Source organism: Coffea arabica, chromosome 7c, assembly GCF_036785885.1.
Source record: "Coffea arabica cultivar ET-39 chromosome 7c, Coffea Arabica ET-39 HiFi, whole genome shotgun sequence".
Lineage (NCBI taxonomy): Eukaryota > Viridiplantae > Streptophyta > Magnoliopsida > Gentianales > Rubiaceae > Coffea > Coffea arabica.
In genome coordinates, this window is record NC_092322.1 from 35,218,543 (window position 1) to 35,237,050 (window position 18,508).

The following is an 18,508-nucleotide window of genomic DNA, read 5'->3' on the forward strand; positions in this document are numbered from 1 at the left end:
TCAATTTCCTGGGGCCAGACCTCACAAACTGGTATCAGAGCTTCTTCGGAGGCTTTGGATTTTGTGGCAACAATGACAATAACAAGACTGTCGTCGAGAAATTTGATAGGAATGTCAATTTCGGGATGTGACAACTCAAGATGGAGGCCATTTTGGTTCAAGACGGAGTTGATCTAGAGATACACAAAATTGAGAAAAAGTCAAAGGGTTTGACAGATGCAAATTTTGCTGAGATGGATAAGAAGGCAAGATCCAATATTATCCTAAATCTCTCTGACGAGGTTTTACGGGAGGTAGTCACTGAGACTTCGGCAAAGGCCATGTGGAACAAACTTAAGGTCTTATACATGAAGAAAACAGTTGAGAATCGGCTTTATTTAAAACAAAGTTTGTATATGCTTCGCATGACTGAAGGTACATCTATACTCTCACATCTTGATAAATTTGATTCCATTATTATGGATTTGGGAAATATAGATTCAAAAATTGATGATGAGGATCATGCCCTATTACTTTTGTGTTCTCTTCCCCAATCTTTTAAACATTTTCGCGATACTATGAAAAGAAACAATTTCGTATTGGGAAATTAAATCTGCATTAAAATCTAAGAAGCAGATAGACAGAGATATTACTGGAAAATTTAGTGGAGACCATGCAGAAGGTCTGGTTGTTAGGGCAGAACTGAGAGAAGAGAATTTGATAAAAGTATATCTAAATCTAAATCTAAATCCAGACATAGAAATGTGGAGTGCAATTATTGTCATAAAATGGGGCACATTAAAGCAGATTGTTTCAAATTAAAAAATAAATTGAAACAAAAGGGGAAACCTGGTAAGAAAAATTTTGAGACTCCGAAGCTGGTGTTGCAGCTGATGAGAATAAAGGAAGTATTTTCTTTGTGACTGATGACAGGACAAGATCTAAAAATGAATGAATTTTAGATTCGGTGTGCTCTTATCACATGTGTCCCAATAGGGATTTATTTTTCACTTATGAATCTTACAATGGTGGAATTGTTTTGATGGGTAATAATATCGCTTGTAATATTATTGGTAAGGGTACAATTCGAATTAAAATGCATGATGGTATTGTGAGGACGCTCACTAATGTTAGACATGTTCTTGATTTGAAAAAGAATCTTATCTCTTTGGGCACCCTAGAGGCTCTTGAGTGCAAATATGCAGTTGAAAATGGTGTTATGAAGGTTTCTAAAGGTGCTCTCGTTGTAATGAAAGCTTGCAGGGTTGGTAGTTTATATGTTTTGTAGAGATCTACTGTCACAGGCTCGGTTGCAGTTTCGTCATCATCATCTTTGTCTGATTCTTACATCACCAAATTGTGGCATATGCGTTTGGGACATATGAGCGAGAAAGGCCTGGGCATACTAAGTAAAAAGGGACTTCTTTGCGGTCAGAGTACTGGGTCACTGGAATTCTGTGAACATTGTATCTTTGGGAAACAAAAAGGAGTTAGCTTCAGTTCTCCAGCAATTCATAAGACGAAAGGTACTCTTGATTATATTCATTCAGATTTATGGGGTCCATCTCGTGTTCCGTCTAAGGGTGGTGCCAGGTATATATTGACTTTTTTTTATGATTATTCAAGGAAAGTTTGGATTTATTTTCTTAAACATAAGAATAATGTTTACCTCACTTTCAAGCAATGGAAAGTTTTGATTGAGAAACAGACAGGTAAACAGATCAAGCGGCTTAGAACAGATAATGGCATGAAATTTTGTGAAAGAGAATTTGATGAATTTTGCAAGAATGAAGGAATTGTTCAGCATCACACTGTCAGGATGACGCCTCAACAAAACGGTGTGGCTGAACGTATGAATAGAACACTTTTAGAGAAAGTGAGATGCATGATCTCTAACGCAGGGTTGGCAAAGGATTTTTGGGTTGGGGCAATTTCTATGGCCTGTTATATTGTCAATCGTGCTCCTTCTGCTACTCTTAATTTCAAAACTCTTGAGAAAGTTTGGTCAGGTATTCCTGCTGATTATTCCGATTTTAAAATTTTTGGGTGTCCAGCATACATGCATGTAAATGATGAAAAATTAGAATCTCGAGCTAAAAAGTGTATTTTTCTTGGGTATGCTTCGGAGGTGAAAGGATACAGATTATGGTATCCTGATCCCAAATCTCCAAAATTTATAATCAGTAGATATGTTATTTTTGATGAATTCTCTATGTTATCTTCCAAAAAGGAGTCTTCTAGTTCTTGTCAAACAGATGATAGTATGCAGAAACAGGTGGAGTTTGAGATTGGTAGTTCTGGTCCTTCTATTCAACAAGTGCCAGTAGATGCATCTGAATCTACTGATGAAAATAATTCAGAAGAAGAAGAATATTTTATTGCCAGAAATAGACCAAGGAAGGATATTCGACCACCACAAAGATATGCAAATTTGGTTGCATATGCTTTGTCTATCGTAGAAGAAACTGATGTAGTTGATGAGCCTACTACTTATTCAGATGTGATTTCTTGTGATGATTCTGCTAAGTGGTTGGTTGCGATGAATGAAGAAATTGGGTCTCTCCATCGAAATGGAACTTGGATTCTTGTGAAGCCGCCTCCAGGTAAGAAAATTGTCGGATGCAAATGGGTTTTCAAGAAAAAAGAAGATATTCCAGGAGTTGAAGATGTAAGGTACAAAGCACGTTTGGTTGCAAATGGCTATAGTCAGGTACCAGGTGTTGATTTTAATGAAGTATTTTCACCTATTGTTAAACATAGCTCTATTCGTGTTTTGCTTGCTTTAGTTGCCATGTATGATTTGGAGTTGGAGCAGCTTGATGTTAAAACAGCTTTCTTACATGGTGAACTTGAAGAAAAAATTTATATGAAATAATCTCAGGGATTTGAAATTGAATGAAAGGAAGACTATGTTTGTTTGCTAAAGAAATCCTTACATGGGTTGAAACAGTCTCCAAGACAGTGGTATAAGAGGTTTGACACCTTTATATTGAGTCATGGTTATTCAAGGAGCATGTATGATAGTTGCGGTTACTTTCGAAAGTTAGATGATGGTTCTTTTATTTAATTGCTGCTTTATTTTGATGACATGCTCATTGCTGCCAAGAATTTATCAGAAATTCACACTTTGAAGTTGCAGTTAAGTAGTGAATTTGACATGAAACATTTGGGAGCAGCTAAGAAAATTCTTGGCATGGAGATCAAAAGAGACCAAGGAGTTGGAAAATTATTTTTTACCCAAGAAAATTATCTTGAGAAGGTCTTGGAGAAGTTTGGCATGAAAGATGCTAAACCTGTGACTACTTCTCTTGCTAGTCATGTTCGACTATCTGCTGCTCAGTCACCACAGTCAGTTGAAGAAGAAAGGTATATGGCACGGGTTCCTTATTCCAACGCAGTTGGTAGCATTATGTATGCAATGGTTTGTACTCGCCCAAATATTGCACAAGCAGTCAGTGTGATTAGCAGGTATATGTCGTGTCCTGGAAAAGCACATTGGCAGGCTGTGAAATGGATTCTCAGATACTTGCGAGGGACTTCAAATTATAGTTTGGAGTTTGGAAGAAATAATGACACTTTGGTTGGTTTTGTAGACTTTGACTATGCTGGGGATCTTGACAGGAGAAGATCACTTTCAGGTTACGTATTTTGCATTGGCGATTGTGCAGTTAGTTGGAAAGCTACTTTACAACCCGTTGTAGCTTTATCTACTACGGAGGCAGAATATATGGCCATGATTGAGGCAATCAAAGAAGTCTTGTGGTTGAAAAGTCTGTTTGGCGAACTTAGTCTGCATCAAGGTGTTACTACTATTTACTATGATAGTCAAAGTGCCATTCATTTGACTAAAAACCAGATGTATCATGAGAGGACGAAGCACATTAATGTGAAATTTCATTTCATTCGAGATACTATTGTTGAGGGAAAAGTCCTTGTTTAGAAAATTAGTACCAAGGAGAATCCTACTGACATGTTCATGAAACCTCTTCCAGTTTACAAGTTCAAACAATACTTGAATTGGGTTGGTATTCGTTGTTGCTGATTTAGACCCATTGGGACTTATGTGGAGAAGGTGGAGCAATTTTGCTATTGTTGATGTTAGAGACACGCCAAGGTAGAGATTTGTTAATGTGACGTTGTCCCACATCGGCTTTTGTATAAGGGAACCTTTCCCTTAGTTGCCTATAAATATAGTGGGCCTGTGATGGGGTTAGGTGCACCAAAACCAAGAGAGCATTAGTGAGCTATTTGGGCCTTTGGGTCATTAAGTCTTTTGATTAGTTAAATATCTTTGGGCTCTGTTGTGTTTTTAGTATTAGGTGTTTTGGGTCTAGGAACACTTTCCTAAGGCATCTTTTGTACTTTCTTCTTTATAGTAAAATATTGTTCCTCCTCCACCCGTGGTCGTAGGTCAATTTGACCGAACCACGTAAATTCTTGTGTTCCTGTTTTACTTATTTTTGCTTTGTTATTTGTCTTTTGGGGTTGCCAAAAATCCTTTCGTCAATTTTCTGGGGCCAAACCTAACAAAATCTACTGAATTTTGAATAGCTTAATGTCAACCAGTTTCCTTTTATTAGCTTACGTTACAGTTAATTTTACAGGAAAGTACTTTTGAAAACTGACTTGTGACTTTGAATTTGGGTTTTCTTAATTTATAGTTGGGAATTTTTATTTGGGCTGCTGAAGATGGCTTGTACTCTGGAAAAAAAATTGTATGGATGAGAACCTTTTGCTCGTTTTTGAACCTTCAAATTACTTTTCTCTGGGTTTTTTTTAATTAATGAAAATGTGGCAAAGTGTTTATGTGTACTAGGGAGTAATTTCAAATTTTAATCTTGAGGCTTCACAAGAATTAAGTTGTCCAATGTTAATGAAATTTCTTTACTTCATACTGTTCTATGATCTTTGAAATGATACTCTTATTATATGCCTATTAGCATGATTGAACAAAGAGGCGCAGAAAGGGAAAGAGAAAAAAAATCTAATTATGGAATCCTGCAGCTTAAGAGGATGCTTTGGCCAAGGGGCAATCCTCAATGCACCCATGGTGATCCTCGTTTTAGCTCTGGCAGCAAAATTATGACAGGCATGATATGAAGTACCTTGACACTTCAATTTGTTTAGTGTTTAGTGTTTTGCATTTCAATAGTTGTGTCTATGTTTAGTGTTTTGCTTGAATTGACATCTCATGCTTTGTTCCTTACAGGCATGATATGAAGTAGCTTGACAATTCAATTTGCGATTCATAAAAATATTTGCGCCCCTCTTGGTTGTCAGTGACACCTTTTGCTCATTACAATGTTATACCTAAATGCTAACTGTCAAGGTTCTTTAATTTATGTCCTTTATTTGTAATTTTATTGGAGAAATACAAAGTTTAGTTTGCTTAAGTGGCCTTTGGCTGTAGTCCCGGACTGGTTTAATCTATTGTAAGCATTTAGGTACTAAAAAGTGAACTAGATTGTAAGCATTTAGGTAAGCATTTGGGTACTAAAAAGTGAACTAGATTTTTCTATTAAAGCAAAAGTTACAGTAGTTACTGAATCTTTTTGAGAGGGAGATCAGTATTTTTTGGGTATTGAATCTTGTTATGAATTTGGTTCTTCTTCTTCATGCTTTTCTTTGCTCGAGTGTTTCACTCACACACACACACACACACACACACTCTCTCTCTCTCTCTCTCTCTCTCTCTCTCTCATGCGTATCTCCAATCATATCTTATCTTTAACAGAAGAGTCTAACGAAATGGAGATAACAAAATGTAAGCTAATTTTTGCGTGCATTTGGTAACTATTTATGACATGTTCTATTTTTTACCTAATAATTACAACTATGGAGTATGATAACCCTTTTTAACTGCTTGAGGAACTGTTTATATGCCCTCCAACACCCCCTCCTCCCCCACCCTCTGGAAGATCTCTAGGACCTTTTGTTGAGTTCTGAATCTAGAAGAGAATCCTTGCTTCCAAAGTTTGAGGATGACACTTAGTTCATTTGGGGAGAAGAAGCTCAATGCCACTTTAATAAGGGCCCATTTCATCAACACCAAGACTGTACCAAGGAATACAGAAATATATCGTTCATTTCATTATTTTGTCAACTAATTACTGGAAGATCAGAAGCACTTGACAAATCATCTCATGAGTAAAGTTTCATTTAGTCCACTTCCAATGACTGACATATAAGCAATTGATCTGTGACCAAGATTTGATGTTGGTGGAGCTATTGATTTGTTTTTATTATAGTTGACAATTTTGCCCAAAATCCAATAACCCACCCAACTTACCCACTAATTTGAGAGGTTGGGTTGGATAATTTGAGTGTTGGGTCAATTTTGAGTTGGGTAATAAAAATCCAAATATATTTTGGACGGCTTGGGCATTTGTGTTGGACACCTATTATCCAACTTAAATTTAAAAAATAAATAAAGAAATTAAATTCAAGTAATACAACTCTTGTTTCCTTCGACAACTTCAACTAGCCCAAAACTTCTTGTCTTGTTTGGCAGCAAATAATATCAAAACAGCTCCTGGTATAATCCCCTTGTCACATATCGATACCAGTCAAAAATCATGGATTCACTAAAAACAGTTCCTGATGTAATAATCCCTTTGTCACATAACAATATTGGTTTTTTTGGAAAAAACAATACTGGTTAAAAACAATGGATTCCATTATATGTGCTTTATTGGTGACTGGTGGATGATTGGGTTGTCATTGGACCTATTTTAATGTTGTGTTAATTTTTTCAAAAAATTTCAAATGAATTGGATAGTGATATTTGAACTAATTTGTTGAGAATTATATCTCTCTCATCAAAATTTTGATTTAATTAAGGCGTGATTGGATCTTTTATGATATTAGAAATATGTTTGGTATGGCAAATGCTAAATCAAGTAACAAGACTTGGAAAATTGTATATTGGTATACCATTTTTTCATGCTATATCCAACTTGGACCAAAATTATTTTAGTGTGTGAAAATGTGTTTATGTGTGCGAAAATTTTTTTTTGTACATAAAAATGTATTTGAGAGAATTTATGCATCAAAATCTATTAATTAATATATTGGGTCATATTTGAGTTATGGGTTTGAGATGACCCAATATGACCCAACCCAAAATTAACCCAATTTAAAGTTGGGCGGATTGGGTATAACCCATTTAAATAAAAGCCCAATATCAACCCGCCCAACCCGTCCAATTGCCAGGTATACTGACAAGGGACATAAGAAACCCTTTTTTACATCTTCAAGATTGGAAAAGGAAGAAGCTGTGTTTAGAATCCATTCCAGCAGGTAATGGTTGGTATTAACAAATTCTTGTATTGAAAATTCGGTTTAAGTCAATGAATTACTATTCTGTGTCATGATGCAATCCTTTGAGAAAAGGGCAATTCCTGTTCTTGTATTTTCTTTACCTTCAAATATTATTTATAGCAGTATAATACGGATGTGCTATTCAAATTATTTAAGGCACTCTTCGGTACAATAGTAAATTGTGATCAGTTTTATATTGTGCATTCTTGTTCAGATTCCTTTTCAATAAGTATGTTGACAAAGAAAAGTTAAAGAGTGTACTTGGGAATTTCTCTATTTTCATAACAAAATGATAATTGAGCTATATGTGATATACCACTCAATTATCATAAAAAGCTCTGTCCTATCATTTGGACAAAAAAAAAATTCATGGAAACTCTGGTCATCTTTTTAAGTTTTGTTGATATTCTAATAATGCTGGATCAAATTTTTCTGACTATTTGGTTGGTCGCCTGGCTGGGTTGGGAAGGGGGGGGTTTACTCAAAATCTTTTTTTCCCCTCAAACCAAATTGTTATTGTTTATATTTATCTTGATCCATGGAACCGTAGTCTTTCTTCTTCTTCTTTCAAGATCATCCATGCAGTTTCTGCATTCTCAAGTTATGGTTTTGAAATAATAATTGTAGTTTTCGTTGCAGAGCTCTTGAATCGTATCCCTTGCATGGTAAGTGGACAAACCAATGAAACAGAAGAATAAACAATTCAACATTGGTCTGCAAACAAGATAAAATAATTTGAACTCCCAAACTACTCCTAGTAAAGAAAAGCACAATCTCTCTACAGATAGATGGTTCATCTTGTCAAAAAATTCTTTTTGCTTTAATGTTTATGAATGATTTGATAGGGCTAAAAAATTTTTTTTGTTTGTTTAATATTCAAACAAATTCAAACTCTTTTTGTTTATTATATTAACATAATCTGAATATTAAATATTCGGCTTGACTCACTCATAAAATGCTCCATGTGTTGAGCCGCAATTGTTGACGCCCACAATGGTGGAATTTGGTGGCAAAATTTCCTCATCCCACATCGCCTGAAGTAGAAGGAAAGCCTCTCAAATACAACTATAAATAAGGGGCTCATATGAAGGAATAAAACGCACCACTCAAGAGAGTTATATGGGCTATTAGTTTCTTGAGTCATTTAGCCCATTTAGTCAAATATTTTAGGCTCTCTTGTTTTGAGTTTAGGAATATTTTCTAAACTCTTTAGTAAGTGCCTATTGGCCTAGGAACCACTTTCCTACGGCTTTTGTATTTCTTCTTCATAGTAGAAATATTGCTCCTCCCTCACCCGTGGACGTAGGTCAATTTGACCGAACCACGTAAATCTTTTGTGTCTTTTATTTGCTTTGTTATCCGTCTTTATATGGTCGGTTTTACCGCCTAATTATTATATGGCTGGTATCTACCGCCTATCTATTATATGGTCGGTTATACCGCCTAATTTGTGCTAACTTGAGTTTGTCTATTTCCTGGCCCGATCCTTATGCTGGCCGTAAGTGAAAGATGAGAAACTAAGCAAAACCTTGATTCAACTTCCGTTTCAATTTACTGTTATTCCAAGCTTAGGAGGGGTTTCAATGTACTTTTATCCTGAGGGCACTAGATAATGCTAAGAATGGGTTGGATAACACCCTATGATCAAAGTAGGTAGAGCTCGTTGAGTAAAGGAGGGATAGGTTGGATGGTACACATAAGTAAGGAACTTGGCATTTTGATTTCTGAGATACCTTATATTTAGTGCTAATCAATTTGACACCACTTATTCAAGATGATGGCATCGGATAACTTTGCCTTTTCAAGAAGTTCTCACTTCTTAAAACTAATAAAAAGAATCAAGGGTATGGACTTGTTCAATACATTACAGCAAATGTTTCAAGTTAGCTAAATATTTATCTTTGTCTTAACCTCTGTCTAACATAATTTTTTTTGCTACTTAGCCCTATATTAATTGGCCCAAAACTCAACTAAAGAACCTTACAGACGCATATATAATGTTGGCTTTCCCACCTTATAGAAAAATTTTCCGCACGCATGTTTAATGTTGGCTTTCCCCGAAATTAAAGACAGAACCATAGGACAAACAAATTCAATCCCTAATTTAACAATTATTTCCATGCTCTATAGCAATGGGTTTGAATAGCACGAGGTATTGAACTATTAAACCCTCAAACGGATTTAAGGACCAACTTATTACTAATTAAACAATGGCTTCATATTTCTCACACTGATAGTATAACGAATTCTTTAGGGCAAATTCCACTTTACCCCCTGTGGTTTAGCGTTTTTAACATAACTCCCTTATGGTTTCAAAAGCTATACATAACCCCCTTGTGGTTTGGATTAAAGTGTCAAAGTGATGGGAATGATCATTCATAACGGCGTCACGTAAAATGTCAAAATTACCCTTATGTAAAGTTGAAATTTATGTATCAACTAAGGGGGGTTATGTGTATATTTTGAAAATCATAAGGGGGTTATATGATTGTAGACAAAGAAAATTTATTTAATTTATTTAGTCAAGATTTATTTAAATTAAATTGATCTTGATTAAATTAAGTTAAATTGTAGAAGTTCATTATGTTTTGATCTTGCAAATTGGGCCAATATTATATGGGCTATTAAATCAAATTAAATTTGTAATGCCCATTTAAGTGGAAGTGAATTAATTGATTTATTAATTCATAATGGACTATTTGGGTTAGCCCATTATTTAAGCCCAAGTTAAATGGATTTCTTGAGTAACAAGTGATCCAAAATGCATGAAGATTCTGAGGGTTTTCTTGAAGACTTAGCCTACATATTTTGGATTTCCAATTTTTGACGTTGGGCAGTGATCGTGATAGTGTAATATACCCAAAAAAAAAAACAAAAATTGTCCTTACTTTTTTGAGTAATTATGGTGGCACCCCAAGTCGTTACTTTCACACTCCATAATGTAGTATTGAAGTGGAATATGTTCCAAATTTAATTGATTTCAAACTTTACAAATTTCATTAATTTGAAATTTTAAGATAGGACAACGCACGAGCCATACTGACATACTTTTGCTTTCAATTATAAAGCTACAGATAAAATGGCAAGGAACCATAAAGAAAAAGGATATACATGTATAGGTTAATGAAGAATTTCTTCTTTTTTTTAAAAAAAAGAGATGAACTGTGTAGCTTCATGTGTAGGTTACCGCTTTTAGTGAATGCAGGTATTCAATAAAAAATGCACAACCAAAAACTTTCGATGGACCATTCTCATAATTTGCACCGGACAACCTTCAATACAATTAATAGTAATTATCCATTGAAATGTCTTCTTGCTTACAATTATAAACCTACAGATTCAGCCGCAAGCAACCACAATCACTTGCAGCACAAAATACACAGCACGCACAATTGGAAGTGAACCATATCTTTTCCTTATTTCCACTCCATGGGTGGACCTGGGCATCAGAAGCCATATTTTTCGAATTAGCCATGCCAAAAACTTGTCATTCAACAAAGTATTAAGTTCAGTATTTAGTTAATTTAATAGGATCACAATAGTTTAAAAGCTATTAGAAATAAAGAAGAAGGTAATTATTGAAAGGAATAACATTAATTATTTGATAAATTAATTATTAGAAATAAAGAAGAAGGTAGAAAAAGAATGCTTTGCTTACCAGTTATGTAAATTATTGCACTGCCTTTCTTAAGTGCGTATGTGGATCCATTTCCTCGGTCGCCTTCGCGGTTTGAACGACTCTTCGACAATCAGTACAAACCATCTTGGTTTTCCTGTCAAGAAAATGAGACCTCCCATAACTAATCCGAGCACTAATCCACAGCCATATCCCAGGAGAACAGCTTTCCAAGTGAATCCATCAAAGAATTCAGAATCATCATATTGTTCTTCAGCTTCCCATGGCGTGGCTGGTGGTGGTGCCTCTGTATCTCCACAATCTTTCGTCAGGGGAAATCCACACAAGTCCAAATTCCCTCTGTATGAATCATCTCCAAATGTATCAAAGTGCCTTCCTCGTGGAATGGGTCCAACTAGATGATTTTCAGAAAGGTTTAAGAATCCAAGAAAATCCAGATTCACTAGCTCCCTAGGAATGGTTCCTTCAAGTTGGTTCCACGACAGGTCTAGAGATTCAAGCATACTCAAATTCCCTAATGCCCTAGGAATACCACCACTGAAGTTGTTAAGAGAGAGAGTGAGTGTTTGAAGAGAATGAAGGAATCCGATAATCTCTGGAATTTGTCCTTCGAATCTGTTGCCTGAGAAGTCAATCACTGTTTGAGCTATTAGGACTCTTTCAAGGCTGTACTCTGCCCCTTTGATAAACAAACCCACAGAATGGATGTAATAATAAACTCCAAAGCTTTCTCCCGTCATATACTGGACTAATTCCTTTTGCTGATGCTTTGAACTTTTCATAGCATTGAAATTGCTGATAATGTCTTCAGGTAGAGAACCAGTGAGCTCATTGTGGGATGCATCAATTATTCGCAGCCGAGGAAATGGACTTTTTGTTTGACAACTGCCAATTGTTCCGTGAAATTGATTAGATTTCAATACTAGGACCTCCAGATTAGAAAGAATTTCCAACCAAATTGGAAATTTATCATCTATCTTGTTGTTCCCTAAATCAAGGAGTTCCAGATCTTTACAATGAGCTAAAGATTGTGGCAGTGGCCCTTGTAATTGATTGTCGTTTAGCATAAGAAACCGTAGAGAGCTGCCTTTTGAAAATGTTGTGGGCATGGTGCCAAAAAGCCTATTATTTCCCAAATCCATAATGTCTAGGTTCTGGCTGAAGTTTCCCAGGCATTGAGGAATTAGGTCAGACAAATTGTTATTTGACAAATCAAGAATACCAAGATTATTTGAATCACAGATAGAAGAAGGTATTTGGCCCTGAAGTGAGTTGGAACTCACATCCAGATACACCATAGATGAAGCAACGGGTAGTTGGTCTATGGTACTAGTCAAAAAGTTATGCGAAAGGTTCAAGTAGAACAACTTATCAAAAGTCTTGGACATGAACCAGCTTGGAATTTCACCAAGAATCGTGTTATTTGAGAGGTCCAGAAATACTAAACTCTCTGAATTTCTAAGAAACTCTGGAAATTCCTTTATCTGGCAAGAAGACAATCCCAAGTACGCAAAATCTGGATAGGAAATGCTCACATTGTTTGTAGTGTGCCATGGGGCTTCAGTCTGAAGAGGGTTCTTTTGAAGTTGATTGAAGTCCACAAACAAGTCTTGCCCAACCCCATTAAAATGGTTTGCTGAAAGGTCAAGGTGAGATAGGGTTGGAATAGTAAAAATTGATGGAGGAATTGAACCAGTTAGTTGATTATTTTGCAACCGAATCTCTGATAGTAACCTATTTTTGAAATCTCCAATTTCTCCTGTCAGTTGATTACTAGAGAGATCTAAAAAGTCAAGATGCATAAGGTTGAGAAGTGACTTTGGAAATTTCCCGGACAATAAATTGTGACCTAGTGACAGCGTACTTATCTTTTGCAAAATGGAAAATTTATTTGGTATTTTCCCTAGAAGATAGTTACCATCCAGAAACAATTCAGTAAGCTGTGTAAGGTTGCCAATTGATTCAGGAATGACACCAGAAATTTGAGAATATCCTAGATTCAAAGAATTTAAGGACCCTATGCACCCAATTGAATTTGGCAGTGCAGTAGAGAAACTTGTACGCCATAAGTCCAACTGCTTCAAAGAATAAGAAATGCTGCAGTTCAATTTTGATAAACTAACAGTAAGATTTTCATTGCCACCCAACAAGAGAACTTGCATATTCGGCAGATGAAAAGCATTACTTGGTAGATTACCTGTTATTTCAGTATATGAGAGATCTAGATACGTCAAAGATGAAGAAAAATTCACCCTCAAATCGGATGAGATGTTCACATATGAAAGCGACAGCTCTCTTAAATGGGTTAAGTTCTGAAGCATCGCTTCAAAATTGCTAGGTTCATATCTTAGAAGATCATTGGCAGAGAGATCAAGTGCAATTAGGTTGGACAGGTGTGATATTTCTGAAACAACTTCACCTTGAAAATTTGAATACGAGAGATTGAGGTGGGTCAAACCTTTCAGTGAGCCAAATCGGTGTGAAATTCGTGAACCGGTAAAATCATTAAAAGCAAGGTTGAGGCGACGGAGATGGAAAAGATGAAAAAGGGTAGAGTTTCGATGAATGACTCCCTGAAGCTGGCCGCAACTCAGATCCAGCCCAATCACACGACCGGTGACGTTGTGGCATGTGACGCCGTCCCAATTGCAACAATCCGTATCTGCTTTCCAACGTGTTGTCTTTGGATATGAATGATCACAAGAAGCATAAGTTGATATGCTAAACATTTCTTTGAATTGAAGCAGTGCAAGAGCGTCATCATGGCGGCACAAATGATCTCCCAAGAAAGTGAAACAGATCGCTTCTTGAGGATGCAATAGAAAGAAGAAAAGTAAAGCACTAAAAACTGTTATTTGTCTCTTCATTCTTGCTTGATAAATTTATGATCAGCACAACGGTTTATATAAAGGTGCCGGATGTAATAGTGGAAGCATGTGAAAAAAAAAAAAAAAAAACTTGACTTTTAATGTTAATTCTAATAGTTATTATGTACGTATGAGAGCAGAAAGTTGAAAGTCGCATGTGGAATTAATCATTAGGCAACACTGTAATTTTAATGGACTGTTCTTGAGAAAATAATTTTAATGGTCAGAACTCATAAAACTAGTTAACTTTTGTCATTCAGAATAAAAAATTTAAAAAATTTTTTTAGAAACTATCAACATAACTGTTTCTGAAATTACACAGAACTATAGTGTGATGCTTGAATTGATTTATTTTAGAAAACTATAAGAAATTTTTTAGAAAGATGCATTTTCTTATCCGGTAAAATTGTTCATCTTAGTTCCTTTGTGGTAGGTTTGATCAAAGGCCATTTTCTTGAAATAATTCTCCCTTCTCTTTATCTCAAAATTGTGGTACCATTTGGGGTGGAAAATCTGAAGCCAATTGAGCTGGTCCTCTCATTTTCAGGCCTACTCAAGAGTTTGCTTACAAGAGTTTCACTGTCAAGTTTCAACATCCTTGGATTATGAGGATACCTCCAAGTTAGTTATCTAACACTAATTCCACGGACCTCAGAAAGTCTTGGCATGCTTAAGAAAGTCTAGACTAACAATAAGTTAGTCTAGAAAAGGATAGATCCTACTACATATTTGTCTACATGCAGTCTCGTAGAAGACCCGTCAGTCCAACTTCTAATCGACATCGTTAAATTTGAAACTGGCGATTTTTAGCAATTCATTTGAAGACACAGATTGATAAGAGATGTTAACAGTTCATAAAAAGAAGTCTTTCTATAGAAACTTTCATACAGTTTAGAGAGAGAGAGGGAGAGTTGTAAGTGTTAGAGATAATGCTCATAAGTATCTTATTTTTGCAATATAGGAGAGATTCTAAACCTTACTAGCTGCTTTAAGGGGGAAAAAAGCTTTATAAAAGTATTCTAGAAAACTATAAGAAATTTTTTAGAAAGATGCATTTTCTTATACGGTATAAACTTTCATCCTGTTTCATTATGTGGTAGTTTTGATCAAAGGCCATTCTCTCGAAATCATTCTCCCTACCCTTTTTCTCAAAATTGCCGTACCATTTGGGGTGGAATATGTGAAGCCAATTGCGCTGGTCCTCTCATTTTCAGGTCTACTTGGGAGTAAATCCTTTGATTTGTTTTTAGACAAGTCAAGGACTGCCAGTCCTGCTCAATTGCACATAGAAAGTAGCAATGGATGCTCGACTTGTCGCAGTGATGTCTCCGTTCTTCAAAAAAATCGAGTCAAGTTTTTGGAAAAAAAAAATTTGTGGTCCTTACATTTCTAAATTGTGAAATAATCACAATGACCTGAGTCCTTCTAAAGATTCTTTGGGCCATCGTCTTCCTTGACATAATTGACGAAGACTTTCTGGGAACATTCTTGTTCCTATTGTCCATTTTAGAGCAATTGAGAAACACAATTTAAAAACTGAAAAGACTTGCTACATATTCATATAGTACCCAAACCATTCTTTCATTTGTCTCCTAATTTCTGGGAAATTTTCAAAGAATTATGTAGATAAATGCTTCTAAAGTATATGAAAATGCTTGAATTGAGTGTAATAAACTTTCACGGAACTGTGAAATATTTGCTTGTATATGTATATATACATACATACATGCATACATACGTGCATGCATAATACAAAATAGCAATTATTTGAAATGTTCCTTGAATAGCCCCTTATTATGACTTGTAAATGTATTAGAAAAAGCTGTAAATGTTTTGTAAATAAAGATTTATTGGCATAATTGAGCAATAAATTAAGGGGTTCACAAGAGAGAAATGTTAAGTAATATCGACATCCAAATTAATCATTATGAGTTGACCTTGTGCCTAGCTCATGCCGTAGTAAGATTTTCTTTGATGGCAAATCAAAGGCTCTGTTGTTAAAATTGAAATTGAAGCATCCTCCTTTTCGTTCTTAACAATTTTTGTCCGAATTACATTAAAGTGATCACTCTTTTGAAGGGCAACTTTGTGCTAACCATTTTTTTTCCACCTATTGCAATTAGTTAGTCTAAGGGAAACGAGGATTAGTCTAGAAAAGGTAGCTCCCGGATCCAGTATCATTTCCCTCCCAGTGCAACAACCAAAGGCATTCCATGGAAGACCCATGAGTCCAACTTCTACTCAACATTGTCAAAATTCCTGCATGAGGCCCAAGTGACAAAAGTAAGATTTTGTAAATTAGAATATGTTAGGCAGCATTTATGAAAGGCCCGAGTCTTAAGGCCCAACTGACACTCGCAATATTGCCTTGCATTAAAAAAAAAAAAAAGAAAATGGTTTCTACATCCGTATGATATTGGTCGGGCAGAGAATAGCAATGTATTTTTTGCATTTAGTCAACATATTATTTTCTACATTAATTGTGGAATGTGAAGTCAAGGGTTTAAATCTTACCTCTCATCAACGTGCCTCTATGTGAGGTTTGTTCTAAATTCATACGGGTGCGCGGTGCACCCGTTTAGTCTGATGGTGATTCAGTTTTTGTCAGGTTCTCTCGACTCAGTTGGATCACTCCATAGTGTAGACTCCCCCTCTTAGGAGTAGGAATAGGTTAGGCTAGATTAGATATGCCGTTACGTAAAAAAAAAAAAGTATTTTCTACGTATTATTCAACATATTATGTTGATTTTGCAATCTATAGGAATTCACCCCATAGGATGATTTGTGACAGATTTCTAAGAATGCAGCTAAAAGTGGTGTAATTAGCAATGTAAATTACCCTAGGGTATCTCTCTCAATTTGATTGTAGGAGATGCTTGAGGATTCAATGAATTTCAATTCCTCCAATGTTGAGGGAATAGGGACAGAGAATATGTCGAAATTAGTTTTAACCTTATACTAAACTCATAAAGTACTGATCATAATTGCTAGCCCACATAAACATTGTTTCTGATTCATGTTTTGGCTGGCCTAATCACACCGATGAATTCATTTTCGGAGAAATCAACAACATACAACCTTCTAAATCTTATTTGATTCTTGAAGGTGCCAATGGCTCCAAAAATCCATTAGCTTTCGAGCTTAAAAACTTGGGACGTGGAAGATTTTCCAGCCATGTTGGGAAAATGTCACTTATATTAGTGTCCCCGACAAGAAGGATTTCCAATTTTTTCACATTGGCCAGTGACTGTGATAGTGAGTACTAACCCTTCCAGAAAATTGCCATTCAAATCGAGGTTTGTAAATGTCCTGGCAACGCTTGAGAGGTTAAGCTTACAAAACATTGTGGAATTGCGCCATTGAATTTGTTGGTAGACAAGTCGAGTACTGTAAGTCCTCATAAATTGCACATAGAAAGTGGCAATGGACCCTGGAATGGAGATGATTGAACCCAAAATCTACAACAGCTTGTGAGTCTTCCAGTTCTTGGAAGTTAACCAGCTAGCAACAGGGATTAAGGAATATCATTATGTGAGAGTTATACAGAATCTAAATGCTTTCGAGTGTCTAACAAAATCTGACAATTCCTTCATCCCACAAGAGGATAGTCTTAAATCTACAAGATTGGGGAAGAGTACCATTATTGTTAAAGTTGTTCCCGGCTGTCCATAGTGACCTACGCTTGGGAAGTTTAAGGAATTCAAGTTTAAGGCTCTTGATTGTAGTTGTTATCTTTTTATAGTTCATAATTGTAATCTTATTTTCAGCGAAACAATTTGATTGTTTTCTCTTGACAAGAATTGAGTATCAATTTTTTTTTTTTCGTCGATTTATCTATATCTTATTCTATCTTAATCTATTTAGGGGAGGCCCAAGTAGACTTATGAGAACCAGTTGTTTGAAGGAGTGATCCTTGACTAGCTCCAAATCTCGACCTTCAGTTGTGAGGCATTTGAAGGCGCAACTATTTTGTACCACTAAAACATCGTGTCTTGGTGGGCGGGAGAATGATGTAGAGGGTCCTTGTCATAATTTTCTTCCGAAAACTTTCAGTACACAAACTAATCAGGGATGCTTGTTCTATTTTCTTATTTTATATGGAAATGTTTTCTTGCTTTGAACCTTAAAACAACAGATAAAGTCGCAAGGAACCAAAATCATGATATAGATTTGATAACCATATAAAAACTAAAAATCAAGAATAAGAGAACCAAATTGAAGCCAATTTTTTTGCTAATCTTTCCTTATTGCCATTTCATTCGGGAGGACCAATTTTTCATTGATTAGCCATACATAAAAGGGTACTCCTATGGACAAGTATCATTCACTAATCAATTTTATTATGGGGAAGAAGCAAAGAACAAGATAGTTATATGAAAATGGTGATCATGCAAGAATAGTGGCAGAACAAAAGAAGAAAGGGGGGGAAAAAAAAGCATATTGCTTACCAATTTTGTAAGCTGCCACTTCTGAAGTTCCTACGTGGATCCATTTTCTTGATCTTTTCTGCAGTTTATATGACTTCGACAATCCGTATGAACAATCTTGGTTTTCTATTTGAGAATATAAGACTTAACATTGCTTATCCGAGCAATAATCCGAAACCATATCTCATAAGGGCAGCTTTCCAAGTAATCCATCAAAGAACTCAGAATCATATTGTTGATGAAAAATCCCAATGGTTTTGCCCATGTATCTCCACAAC

The 18,508-nt window shown here is 35.7% G+C and overlaps 2 protein-coding genes across 3 annotated transcripts; one reads left to right on the forward strand and one right to left on the reverse strand.

Moving 5' to 3' along the window:
• Window positions 1–3,256: 3,256 nt before the first annotated feature.
• Window positions 3,257–5,199, forward strand: LOC140010670 (secreted RxLR effector protein 161-like). Its single transcript, XM_072057976.1, has 4 exons — window positions 3,257–3,749; window positions 4,027–4,093; window positions 4,920–5,068; window positions 5,189–5,199. The coding sequence occupies exons 1-4, from the start codon at window positions 3,257–3,259 to the stop codon at window positions 5,197–5,199; spliced, it is 720 nt and encodes a 239-aa protein (XP_071914077.1).
• A 5,320-nt stretch (window positions 5,200–10,519) lies between these two features.
• On the reverse strand, window positions 10,520–13,835 carry LOC113699829 (receptor-like protein Cf-9 homolog). 2 transcript variants are annotated; one of them, XM_072056735.1, is made up of 3 exons: window positions 13,395–13,835; window positions 10,958–12,572; window positions 10,520–10,738 (listed from the first exon to the last, which is right to left on the reverse strand). In XM_072056735.1, the coding sequence occupies exons 1-2, from the start codon at window positions 13,801–13,803 to the stop codon at window positions 10,987–10,989; spliced, it is 1,995 nt and encodes a 664-aa protein (XP_071912836.1). In that variant the 5' UTR covers window positions 13,804–13,835; the 3' UTR covers window positions 10,520–10,738; window positions 10,958–10,986. The 2 variants fall into 2 exon arrangements, with proteins under 2 accessions (XP_071912836.1, XP_027075982.1); XM_027220181.2 differs by having other exon boundaries at window positions 10,958–13,835.
• Between the last annotated feature and the right edge of the window lie 4,673 nt (window positions 13,836–18,508).